The 13,862-nt window shown below is 39.9% G+C and overlaps 1 protein-coding gene across 6 annotated transcripts in view; it reads right to left on the reverse strand.

The window, feature by feature from the left end:
- Positions 1-13,862, reverse strand: part of DNAJC6 (DnaJ heat shock protein family (Hsp40) member C6) — a 191,457-nt gene that overhangs the window by 20,230 nt on the left and 157,365 nt on the right. For all 6 annotated transcript variants that reach the window (XM_031968960.1, XM_031968963.1, XM_031968962.1 and 3 more), the window contains 4 exons: positions 12,822-13,015; positions 12,454-12,534; positions 9,738-10,178; positions 4,321-4,470 (listed from right to left, as the gene is read on the reverse strand). In XM_031968960.1, the coding sequence (XP_031824820.1) occupies positions 4,321-4,470; positions 9,738-10,178; positions 12,454-12,534; positions 12,822-13,015 (866 nt within the window). The remainder of the gene's footprint in view (positions 1-4,320; positions 4,471-9,737; positions 10,179-12,453; positions 12,535-12,821; positions 13,016-13,862) is intronic.

Here is a 13,862-nt window from a genome sequence, read left to right on the forward strand (position 1 = left end):
CTGTGGGTCATGACCCCATATAGGGTCTCATAGCTAAATGTGACAGTCATAAAATTATAGCTTGTGATCATTAAATGTTTGATTTGCAGACCTATTTTATATACCTTTATACCTAAGATGCATGTACAAATTTCTCAGGGAAAAAAAAAAGGAATTGTGAGGAGAAAAAGCTTAAGGAACCCTGTGATAGAGTCTGCCAGTTGAGATGCAGGAGATTGAGAGAGAAGAGATTGAATATTATAAATGATAATAATTTCTCACATTTTTATGGACTTATTTGATAGGATCATAGCTCAATGTGCATCTCATTCAACCTGCATTTTAACAAGACTTCCCTTTAGGGCAGCCCTGAAAAGGACTCATCCATGCTCTGCTAGAAGGCCTCCATTAATGAAGGGCCATGGCCCCCAAACTACATCACCAGCTAATTTGTAATAGCCCCAAATGTTGGGAAATTTAAAAAATAAGTCTACAAATCTGCGTCTAACTTGAACTCAGTGATCTTCAGCTTGTCCTCTGGAGTTTGGTGGAACAAACCTAATCCAGCTTCCTTGCCACAGCCCTTCAAGGAGCCGAGCTCAATCTCCACATCTTCTCTTCTTCAGGCTAAATGTCCCCTCCTGTTTCAACCAACCTTCAGTCAGTCTCTCCATCATCCTCATCACTCACCTGTACATGCTCTATTTTGGCAACATCCCCCCTTCCCACAGTCTAGTATCCAGAAGGGAAGACACTAAAAATGCAGGGGAAGCCTGCCTAAGGCCCACGACCAAAGCTCCTTTATTCACAACAAATTCTAGAGTCCAGAAGGGAAGATACTATTCCAGAGGGAGTCTGTCTAAGTTCCAGGACCAAAGCTCCTTCAATCTAAATTAGCTTAAGGTTATAGCCTGAGGTCCACAAATTTTAAAAAACAATTCTGGTCATGAAATCAACACAATCTGTTTCATTTCTAATCTTCTCTGATTTATTTTACTCATTTACAATCATTATTATTAGAAGGAGTTCATAGATTTCTCCAAATTACCAAAGGGGTCCCCAATACAAGAACAAGTTTATGAATTCCTCCTCTTGACAGTGCATTTTCTTATGGAGCCACTAGGTGGCTCAGTGTAGAGCATTCATTCTGGATTGTGGAAGTTGTTATTGAGTCACTTTTCAGTCGTCTCCAACTCTCCATGACTCCATGGAGTTTTCTTGTGGAAGATATTGGAGTGATTTGCCATTTCTTTCCCCTGTCCATTTTACAGAGAAGGAAACTGAGGCAAGCAGGGTAAAGTGATTTGCCCAGTGTCACACAGCTAGTAATTGTCTGAAGTCATATTTGAACTTAGGAAGATTGAGTCTCATTACAAGCCTAGTGGTTCAAATAGCTGTGTGATCCTGGGCAAGTCACTTACCTGCTGTCTGCCTCAGTTTCCTCATCTGTAAAATAGTCAATAATAGCACCACCCTCCTAGGATTATTGTGAGGCTCAAATGAAATAATAATTGCAAAGCACTTAGCACAGGGCCTGGCATATAATAAGTGCAATATAAATTTTAGCTATTATTTTAATTCATTTTCCCTGAAAAAGTCTTTTTTTTTTCTGAATCCCTGCCTTTGAGATGAGCAGCAAGATGGAAATGCCATTAAGTCCTATAAACTTTTAGTTATTTGTTTTTGGTTTAATACTTTTAAACTCACACAAAGTCCTTTAAAATGATGAAAACTTTTTGCAGAATGGGGCTTTCTAAAGATTCTTTAAATTTAATTGGATGAATGAAGATTCAATCTCTGACGTTGGTCTGGTGATTTAGCACCATGATCAGCACCATGTTCTAGTCTCCTGATCCCAGGGTCACTCCCCAGATGCACTCTCTAATCTCACATCCACAGGAAAAAGCTATGTGGATGGAAAAGGAGTCAAAGCAATACCAAAAGACTCTTGATGGAAAATGGCATCCACTTCTAGAAAAGGTAATAATGGAGTCTGAATGCAGATCAGAGCAGACGATTTTCATTTTCTTTGTTTCTTTTTCATGGTTTTTTCCCATTTATTCTCTTTCACAACATGATTAATGGGGAACTACGTCTAGGATGATTGCACCTGTCTAACCCATTTCGGTTTGCTTGCCATCTTGGGAAGGGGAATGGGAGGAAGAGAGGGAGGAAAATTTGGAACACAAAATCTTAGAAAAAGCAAATGTTGAAAAAAAAGTACTCAAGGATATGAAAAGTCAGTTTTCGATTGAAGGAAGGCAAGCGATCAAAGCATAAAGTATTAAGAATTTAAAGAAAGCTCTAAGGTTCTACCTCATACCAAACTGACAAGGAGGATAAAAGGGGGAAGTGGACATGTTGGAGGGGCTATGGGAAGGGAGGCGTGTGGGAAACTGATGGTGGGGCTCAGAATTAATCCATCCTTCCTGGAGAACAATTGGAAACTATACTCCAGAAATCACAAAACTTCATAATTAATGAGACTACTATTAGACTTAGACTTCAAAATAGTCCAAGAAAGCAAAAACATTCATACATAAAAAAGTATTTCCAGCCTCATTCTACTGCTGTAGAAAACTAGAAACAAAGTTTACATCCAACAATTAAGGAATAGTTGAACACAAAGTGTCATGGGATTATAAATGAATATTATGAATAAGATAGATTCAAAGAAGTCTCAAAGATTTGCATTTCTGTCCCTATGTTTTTCATTTGTAACTAAGACCATCAGAGGTAGTGATGCAGTGAATCGATAGCTGCCCATAGAGTTGTGAAGACCTATATTTGATTCCTATCTGTGGTACATACTATCTGTGTTACCAAGAGCAAGACACCTGACAAGCTTCTCTCTATAACTCTTGAGTTGCTTAAGGAGCACATACCTGCATGTAATTCAGGATGGGGGCCCACTTTAGGAAGCCCTTTCACACTGCTAGAGTCTTTGGTGAGATTTCACTTAGCAGCCAGACACAGTTTCCAGTGAATCTTGTGTGTACTGTCCAACAAATTCATTTTAAGGCATTTCCCTCTACATTTTTATTAAGACTTTTGATTGCTTTTTTTCTTGAATACCATAGTTAATTGTTATAATATCATCCCCATAGTGAATATTCATGGGCACCAGAGAAAAACAGTTAAATAAAAGTCAATTGAGTCAATTAGTGTATTACATGCCACAATTATAATGCCCAACCATGGGGATGTACGTAACATCCTTTATTCTAAGGAACCAAGAAGAGTCATTGCAATTAATCCAAGTCCAGTTGCCTTTTGGAATCGTCTTAATTTATGATATGATGAATAGCGTATTTATCGTTCTTTTGATTCTGCTTTCCTCACTCACTCCAATGCTTCTCTGAATTGCTAAAATTCACCATTTCTTATATGTATATATATATATATATATACATATACCCATATGTATTATATATATATATATGTATATATAATATATATACTAAGCATATATTCTATATACATGTATATAGAATATTGCTATATTCAATTACAATCATTTAGTTATTCCCCCAGTGGATGAGTACCTACTTCATTTCAGGTTTCTTGTTTTGTGTTTTTGCTGTCATGGAAAACTATTGTGCTGAATAGTTCATAATATAACTAACTTTTCTTTGTAAAGATAAGAAAAGAAAATGGTCCCAATAATAATGATAATTGCTGATCAAATGGTCTTCTGGTCACCCACTTCCAGCTCTATTCTGTTAAGTCAGTGTCCTATTTACAGTATACATCTATTTATAAGATCACCGAGTCAATGGAAATGAATTCATTAATGGTTTTTCTTGCATAGTTACAAATTATTTTTCAGAATCATTGATCCAATTCACAGATTGACCAACACTATATTAGGCCTTTCCAACATATGTCAGAATAGAAACATAGTCAAAAACTCATAAAAGTAGGGTAGTTGTTAGGTATTTTACAACTCTCCCAATGTTCCTTTGTTAATGACCTCCCAGTAGACAAGGCAAATTCAGATATAATCTTACTCATCCAAGTTAGTATAAGATTCTCTTAATGAAATCTCCAAAGTCAATATAATATAGAACATTTGTGATGGGGCATCAAAATCATGAGTGAGGTACCATGCTCTAGGGGAGAAAAGTGTTTTAGTGTATAAGGTATTCTCCCCTGTCCAGTAGAAAGCTCTGGTTTTAAATGGTGTTGAACAAATATATATATATATATATATATATATATATATATATATATATATATACACATATATATATTTCACATATGCAAATGGAGAAGATCCCCAATCTTCTCACTTCTATCCTCAATATTCAAAAGGAAGTAGAAAAATGCTTTATTTCTTACCTAAATTAAAGGGGTCGCTGTGAACTGTGGGTGAAGGACTTCTGGCCTGAAGAAAGGGATCACTAGAGGCATTTGATGTGCTCAGAAAAGAACCCAGTAAATCTGGACCAGATGGTTTGGAGGGAGCTCCAAATGGGTCAAAGGTTGCAGCTGGAAGAGAAAAAAGAAAAGATAATTGGCTTTTTTGTGGAATATGAGATCATTCTTTTCTTCCGATGCTGGTGACAACATATAATAGAGCAAAGGCAAGATCCACAAATCTGATATCTTGAGCAAAAACTTCATATGAACTTTGGATGAGTTAATCTGGGGACAGAATCAAGATTAATAAAGTGCATTGAGAAAGACCCCAGGATTGTCCTCCAAGGTGACAGAAAGATAGAGACTTGGGGAACCTGAACCCTGTGGAGAACAGAGAGGAAAAAGTCTCACTGAAGAAAATCCCAAGACACCATGGAACTACTATTGTCAAGGCTACTACTGGAGTCAGGGCTGTGAAAATTGGAGGACATGGAAAAAACAGGATGAGACCAGCTCAAAAACCAGAGAGGAAATCTCCTTCTGGTTACTTTCTCTTTAGCTAATTAATTATTCTCAGCAATTATTACTCATTATTTCTACCTGCTGGAGGAGTTAAAGACTGTCAGTAACTACACCATTTTGGCCCATCCTTCTTGAGCAAAGACCAAATTGTGTATGGAGAAGAGTGACTTGGTGCAATGGGAAATGTGCAACATATAGTTAGAGGACCTCTGCTTCCCCCCCTCACTATACTCATGGGACTTTAGGAGTTACTTATAAGCCTCAGGTTTATCATGTACAAACTAAGATCACTCAGTCAACAAAGAACTTCTATTTTCATTGGTAAGATAAGATTGGCTCATGCTCATGAACCCCAGCTTCTGGGCTGATTTACTTTTAGGATCATTGATTTCAAACTGCATAGAACCTTGGAGTTTATCTAATCTGAGGTTTTTGTAACCTGAGAACAGGGAACTATTCATTCACTCACCCTTTCACTCATCAATTATTGATCATTGCTTTTCCATATACTGGACTCCCTTCATATTCTGATGATTTTATTTTATGAAGTTTAAAAACATGATTTTAAGCTACCCAAGGGGTCCATGATATACACCCACAAAAAGTTAAGAAACACAGATCTAGTACATCCTTTCATTTTACAGATGAAGAAACTGAGGCCTGAGAAGGTAAATGTCTTCACTAAAGTCAAAAAGCAATTAAACAGCAGAGCTGTAAGAGGAATCCAAGTTTTTCAGACTCCAAATCAGGTTTTTTTCTAATATAACTCAGTGACTTTCTATATTGGAGGAAAACAGAAAAGAAAAAAGAAAATAGAATGATTAGACTTTTTAATGGTCTCCATCCTATCCCCTACTGATGTACAGATAGAAGAATTTATAGATAAAAGATATACAGATGAAATACAATTCCTATCAAGGGAAAACTTGCTATCTCAATGCACTTGGGCCCCTTCCTCTAAAAGATGCTATAAAATACAGGAGCCCAAGGTAAGGAAACTTTTTTAGGATTTTATACTGATTTTTCTTGTTGAAGTTGATCTATTCTTGACATTTTCTAGTTAGGGAATTCCTGGTGTATAAATTCCCTTCACGCACGCAAATCAGGAACTATAATTTAACAAGTTTACAAAGTAGCACAGGACTCAGGTTGAAAACTGGCCTTGTTAGTATGTATCTACCACACAATAGTGCCTCCTTCAAATCCAAGGACTTAGAACTAGATCAGATCTTTGAGACCATTTACTGTAATTTCCTCATTTTACAGATAATGAAACAATAGTGAAAATATCCTTAGCTCATATGGATAAGGCACTTTAACCTTTTTAGAGCCCTTTACATACCCTGCATTATTTGATCCTTGTGAGCACCCTCTAAAAGGTGCTCTTCTTGTCCCCATTTTGCAAATGAGAACTTGAGGCTGACGGAGATAAAGAGGCTTGCCCAAGGATCATCCAACAAGGAAGTGACAGAGACCAGATTTGAACCCCAGATTTCATCCAGGATGTTCCTCATGCATCCCCATTACCCATGTACCTCTAATGGCAATCTGTTCCCAAAGAAATCCAAAGGTCCCACACACAGTAAGTACAAACAAGCATTGGGATGTGAACTTGGGCCTCCAACTTCAAATCCACCATTCCTCCATCACCCCACGTTCCCTCCCTCTAATTGTTTCAAAAGACAAAAGGATCAACTATGATAATGAAACAGAAAGTAGATGGGTATGATTGTGCAATATGGTGGAAAACTCCCTGGAGCAGGACTAGAGAGTCCAGTTCTCTAATCCAAACTTGAGCTCTACTCACTATTTGAATAAGCTTTTACCATTCACTTCCTTCAGTTCTTTGTCAGTACAATAATGGAACTGAATTGGATCTCTAGAAAAGGTTCTGCCATTAGGAAAGAAAGACACTGAATTCTGAGTCTTTTGTTCAAATCTCAGATCATGGTCATTTTCTGGCTTTGTGACATTAAATACGTTATCTAACTTTGGAGGGGGGCTCAGCTTCCCTCTATAAAATGAGGAATGAATTTTTAAACTGTCCAGCTCAAGCTTCTAATCAAAGATACAACCAGCTGTAAATTTGGTGAAGCTATAAATCCTTTCCTCTGGTACAATCCCTTCCAGACATAGCTCAGATACAAAGTCCTTTGCTAGCTCTTTCCTGTTCCCCCAGAACATTACCATTCTTTCCTTCTGAAATTACTTTGTAGTCATTTATGTGTATCCATGTTGCGTTCCCTTGGTAGAATGTAAACTCAATAAGGACATGGTCTATTTGATTTTTATGTGCCTAGCACAGTGTTTTGTACAGAATGGGGCTTAAGTATTTATTAAGTAGAATTTAATACTTTGGGCTTTAGTTTTACTTTTTAGTTTTTTTTGTTTTTAGTTTTTAATTTTAATTTAATTTAATTTAGTTTTAATTGTACAGTGGAAGACTGGGTCTGAGAGATCTTAAGGTTCAAGTTGGAATGGATCAAGCATTGAGAAGAGATTTGTTCCAACTGAGTCACAACATAAAACTCAATTTCTACGTCCAAGGAGGGCAAAGAAAGAGCACACTTTCTGAAATTAAATTATTTCTGCATGTCATTTCATTGGTTGCATTACCTACTCCTGTTTGTATAATTCTACAATGAGTTAAAGTCATTTGAGTTTTATGTGAACGTCAAGACCATATAACGGGTGCCATCCTAACACTAGAACTTGGAAACTTTTCTTGCAAAGGAGTTACTTTATCTCAGTGAGCTGAAGCTGGCTAGCATGGGACTGGGAGGCAGTCTGGCAGAGCATCAAATACCTTGTCTTGGAGTTAAAAGACCTTGCTTTAAATCTCAGGACTAGCTCTGCTTCTTAGAGGCTGTGTGACCTTAGTGCAGATTTCAACTACATCCCTACTAAGTTTCCTTCTATCTTTAAAAGCATAAAATTCTGCAACTCCGAGGCTTACTTTGTGCTCTGATTGTTGTCAGACTGAGCTGCTCTGGACCAAGGTCTAGCCCATAACAGTTCATCAGCCATGCTATAAATGTTAGGGGGAAGAAGATGGCTTGGGTGATTAAACAGCTCATATAACTCAAGCAGTAGTCATGTCAGCAAGCCACTATGCTTACAAGGCCATTTTCAAGGCTTGTAAGCCTTGGATTTGACATTAATTTATTGATAAAATCAATATAAAACAAGGCTCACAGCTCTAGATCAAAACTGCAGACATTTGGAGAATGTGATTCATGCTCATGAATAGTGCTGGAAACTTGAATGAGGAACAACTGGAGGCATTGTGATATCATGGAAGAGCATTCGGTGACCAAAAGACCCAATCATGAGCGCTAACAAGCAATGTGACTTAAAGCAAATCCTTGACTTGTCTCTAGCTTCACCCTTAAAACAAAGGAATTGGCCAGCTCACATTGTTTACTCTTCTCTGCTTTCCCTTGATTTTACCTGTGTGTGCTTCCTTCCTTCCTTCCTTCTTTCCTTTTTCTCTTTCTTCCTTCCCTTCTTCCTTCTTTCCTTTTTCTCTTTCTTTCTTCCCTCCTTCCTTCCTTCCCTCCTCTCTTCCTTCCTTCCCTTCTTCTTTCCTTCCTTCCTCCTTCCTTCCCTCCCTCCCTCCCTTCCCCTTCCTTCCTTCCCTCCTTCCCGCCCTCCTTTCTTCCTTCCTTTCTTTATTCTTTCTTTCTTCCTTCCTCCCTCCCTCCCTCCCTCTCTCTTTCTTTCTTCCTTTTTTCTATCTTTCTTGCTTTCTTTCGTATATCTTTCTTTTTTATTTCTTTTTCTGTCTTTCTTGCTTTCTTTTTCTTTCTTTCTTCCTTCCTCCTTCTCTCCTTCCCTCCTCCCTTCCTCCCTCTCTCTCTCTTTCTTTTCCCCCCATGTCTTTTTAATGATCTGCTTTGGAAGTTCTCCATAAATCTAAGGCAAGAATTCACTGGTCTATAGTTTGCAGATGGTTCTGCTCTCATCTCTTTTCTGATATTTCCCCCTCTCTAGGCCTGTTTTCCATGAGCCTTCAAAAATCTTTGAAAGGTATCATGTCTGCCAGTTCTCTCAGTAACTGAGAATGGACCTCATCCTTCTCTTCAATTTTAGAATCTGTTTCTTCAAAACATCAATTATGGGAAGATAACAGAAAGAGGATGAGTTGTCAGAGCCGCCTAAATCCTGAATCACTTGTCATTGGAATAATCTTTGGCTTCCCATTTTCTTGTATCTACTTTGCATTGACCTATTTGTGTACATGCTCTCTTACCCTCCAATAGAAGGGACTCTCCTTGGGGGAAAGACCTGTTTAATTTTGGTCTTTATATTACTGGAATCTGTCAGTACCAGACATACAACAGGTGCCTAATAAATGTCTGACAATTGATTTGCCTATACCTACAGATGCCACAGATCAGGGAAGAAGAAAGCCTGTTGGATTTAGAATAAAAAGACCTGGATTTAAATCTCAGCCTTGATCCTTATTAAGACTGAGCTTGTAAAATTTGTTTTTATATTTGGATCTTAGTTTTCCTTCTCTTTAAAATGGAGATTCCAATACTTTACTACCTGCCTGAAGGGGTTATGGTAAGGAAAGTATTGTGCAAATAGAAATACACTGTGGTAATGTAAGTTATGATTGCTGTTGCTATTATTATCAGCAGCAATAGCTAAAGAAGTCAGGCTGTTACATTCTGGAAGGAGAAAAGCATGGTGAATGAAAGCATTCATGTCTCCTGTGCTGTGTGGGTCTTGAAAACTGACTCCCCACTAATTACTCTGTCTAGGACCTCTTGGGATGTTAGCCTCCAAATCATGAAAACAGTACAACTGGGTCAGGACCAGGACCAGTGGATCTGCCTTAAGCTGGAGGATGCTACATCGGGAGTTACCTTCTCCCACTCTCGAGGAGGGGGACGGCGAGCCAGAAGCGGCGGATCGTCGGGGCGTTGAGTGAGCTGATCCGGGGCCGCTCGGATGGAACACATCCTCCACCCCTGGAGGTCCAGCCTGAGCTGGTGCCGCTGTGCCTCCACCCCCAAACAGGTCATTCAACAAGTCTGAATTGGTGGGAGGAGCCATAGGCTGTGAAGAGAAAGTCTTGCTGGGACTTCCCTCGAGCCCCAGAAGGTCCACATCTTCGGGAGGCGGAGGGGGAGGCGCCTCCTGCGGCTTCTTATGTTTCGATGCGGCAGGAGGTTTGTCCCCACTGGCGTTACTGTGCTGGCTTGAGAGAGAGAGGAGCTCATCATCTGATTGTTCGCTCTCCTCGTGAACAAGGGCCGCCCGGTCTTCGGAGGTGGGGTGGCTGCTGGCCTTGTCGGATTTCTGATCTGAGGAATTCCAAATAATGGGTTAGTTTCTTGGCTAAAGAAACACAATTCTCAGAATATGAGTCAGAAGACACAAAGCAGCCATCTTGTACAATCATCCCTGGATCGTCCTTCTACCACTTCTAATGAGTGGTCTCTGCTTGACAGTCTCCAGAGAAGGAGAAGGGGAGCCCACCCCCTCCGGAAGCAGCCCTCTCCACTTCTGGCAGCTCCAACTGATTGACGGGACGTTTTTCCTGACATCTAGCCTAAGTTTCTCTTTCTGCAATTTCTACCCTTTAACCAGGTTCTACCTACTAGGATCGAGAATCTCAGATCTACTCACTCTTCCAGGTGACCAACTTTGGGATATTTGAAAACAGCTACCCAAGTTCCCTTTGAGTCTTCCCTTCCCAAGACTATTCCCAAATCTTTCAGATGATCCTCCTATGTCCTGAGCTCCAACTCCTTCACTTTGCTGGCTGGTCACCTTCCAAAGCTCCTATGGAGTTTTTAACACTCTCAAGCACAAATAATTCCAGGAAAGAAGAGGCAGCCAGGCACTGAGGGGACTGGATTAAGCAGAGTAGCCTATTCACTGACATCCCGCACTAGTGGTCCTCAAGGGAGGCCTTTGAAAAAAAAAAACCTAAATCAATTTTCGAGCCATGGGGAAGAAGAAACCAGGAAACAGGGAGAGCTCAGAGGAAGCTTGTGTTCTATGTTAGCCTGAGAGGCCAGCAGGCTTTCTGTCAGATGGAAAGGGAAGGAAGGAAACCGCTCAATTAGGGAATCGACAGGATCCACATCGGCCCCAAGTCGGCAAAGACCATCCTTTTGTTTGACATCAGACACAACCACCAGTTAATTTCAAGAATGAAAAGGGATCCAGTGCCAAAAAGGAGCAAGTAATGTAATGTCCTCAGTCCCTCCCAGGATCAAAAGCAGCCATCTCCAGGACAGCGATACAGGAAAGATCCCTTCCTCTGAATGCTTCCTACCTCTGCTAACCAATCTTGGAAAACCCTACTCTGGAAGCAAATTCAAAAACACTGAGATTGGTACATACAGTTCAGAAATATCTCAGGACAACAATAAAACTGTGGGTAGTGAGCATCCTGGCTCTGGAATCGTTAGCTCTGATCTCACCTCTGATGCTTTACATCTGCAAAATCTTGGACAGGTCACTTTCTGACCTCAGTTTCTGTAAAATGAAGGGACTTGACGGTCCCTCTTATTGCCTTGATTTTTCTATCCATAATAATAATTAAAACATGGCTCACTTTAGTGGAGTAACTCTCCTTATATATGAGACTTAGCCCCCCATCCCAGTGGCTACTGCCATTCTTTCCCCAAATTTTAATTAACTTACCTGTGTTCATCTTGTTTCACATAATAGAATGAATGCAGGCTCTGTGTAGGCTGAGGCTGATTTACTTTTGGTACTGTATCTTCAATGCCTAATGCATAATGCTTTTGGTACTGTATCTTCAATGTCTTATACAATAGGTGCTTAATAAATGTTTTGGATGAATGTCTGAAGTAACGTGTTTTTCTTTTTTTTTTAATAAGAGGGGAGAGAGAAGAGACTGAAAATAGATTCCTGTTTGATTTTTTTTTAGAGAATTAGGGGATGTTGAATGTTATATATACTTTCAAATGAGGTCACTGAATTATTCATTTTATTTAACTTTTCCCTGTTATAAAAGACATCTCACAAAGCAAGAATAATATTTAAATATTTATTATATGAAAACAGAAGACATCAATAAAACTTAAAAAGAAAAAGGAAAAAAAAGTAATGAACATATGCAAAAAATAAATGGAAAAAACTCCAAGTGCTTACCATTAAGTTGGCTGCCCAGGTCTCTATCAGAAGACCTTTGAGGTTGTACCAAACCAAGCCTCAACAGGTATAGACAAACCAGAGTCCCTGGGAGCGGCAACCTTTGCAAAGTGAGAAATCTCATTTCCCTACAGAGTGCTCAAAAAGGTTAAACTGTCCTGATAACAGCACCAAGTCACAGGAAGAAAAGCTAGGAAGGACCTTCCTCTCTTCACTTCTTTACAAAGATGGCGGACTATGGATGAGGAACTTCACATATAATGTCTTTGGGGATGTGTTGGTTAGTCTTGTTAAATTGGTGGCCCTATCCCCAACCCCTTTCTTATTCCTTGTGATGAGGGATCATTCTTTGAAATGGAGGGGTATGTTGGGAAATGTAGGTGATGTTAAAAACAATCAAAAACCCACTACAATTAATTTGCAAAAAGCTATAATAAAAAATGAGAGTACCTTGCCAGTTGAGAGATGAAAAGAAAGCCCCTTGACCAGCATGCCTTGGGTTGTCTTGAGAAACATCCGCCGAGGCTCTACCTACAACATGAAGGTAGGAGGGTTTGCCCACAACAGGAAGGCAAGCTCCCACCTGCTCATTTAGGCTACATACACTCATTAGTTCTGTGAAAGCCCCTCCTATCTGAGGTTTTGCTCATTTATTCCCCCGGGCAGGAGAGCTCCTCCTAAAACATTTTGTGTCTCTGGTATTAACTTTTGTCTAGATATATGCTTCCCCCCCAATTCTCAAGGGCAGACATAGATAATTCTTGCCCTTGTATATCCAGCACCTCTGGTAAGGGCACAAGTGAATGGGGGAATCTCACCTGCTGAGGCCAGAGTGTCCTGCTGCTCCTGGTGAGAGGAGAAGAGGATGCTGGGACTAATGTCTTTTGTGGAGAAATTTTCCCAGGGGGGAGTTAAATCTGTCTGTCTGTCATTAGGTTCAATTTCGATCTCCAAGATCACATGGAACAGCTGGGGGTATTTTTCTGGAGAGTCACACGCGTCCAGCTCAGGCCTAGGCAGAGGGGTTAGAGGTTTGGAGTTATTTTTCAGAGGGTGATGGGAAAGCATGACTATTTTGCTTAAAAGAAATCCACAAAGCTACAGGCCGGCCCCAGCGAAGGCTCCTCCCTAGCCTGAGATTCTGGTATTTTCATAAAGGGGGAAATGTCTTCAAGGAAGTCACCGGAGATAGACTCAAAAATAAACATTAGGAAAAAAACTGAAAACAAATTTGAAGAGCAGTCATAGGGAAAGGGATTATGGTCTCCAAATGAAGAAACTGCTGCTGCAGATATAGGAGCAAAAGAAAACTTTCTAATTATTACAGCTTGGCCAAAGTGGACCCCGCTGCCTCAAGAGGTGGGGAGTCTTCCATCATTCGAATTTTTAAAAAGTCTGAATGACATCATCCAGGAGGATACAGTGTAAAGAGAAATGGCTTTGGGGTTGGGGACACAAGTTTGAAATCTGGCTCAGTCACTTGCTAATGATGTGACCATAGGCAAGCGACTTAAGTTTTCTAGGCCTCAGTTTCCTTATCTGTAAAAAGAGAGGGTTGGACAAGATGAACTCTAAATCCCTTTTAGTTCTCTGACTCTACCCTCAGCTTAGTCATCTGTAAAATGAGGAATTAAGGAAGGTAAGTGGCTCAGTGGATAGAGCACTGGACCTGGAATCAGGAGAGCCTGAGTTCAGATATAGCCTCTGATATTTCTTAGTTGTGTGACCATGGGCAAGTCACTTCATCTTGTCTGCCTCAGTTTCCTCATCTATAACTGGAGCTGGAGAAGGAAATGGCACTCCAGAATCTCTATCAAGAAATTCTCAAATGGAATCATTTGGACAGAACTGAAAAATGA

Source organism: Sarcophilus harrisii, chromosome 4 (assembly GCF_902635505.1).
Source record: "Sarcophilus harrisii chromosome 4, mSarHar1.11, whole genome shotgun sequence".
NCBI lineage: Eukaryota > Metazoa > Chordata > Mammalia > Dasyuromorphia > Dasyuridae > Sarcophilus > Sarcophilus harrisii.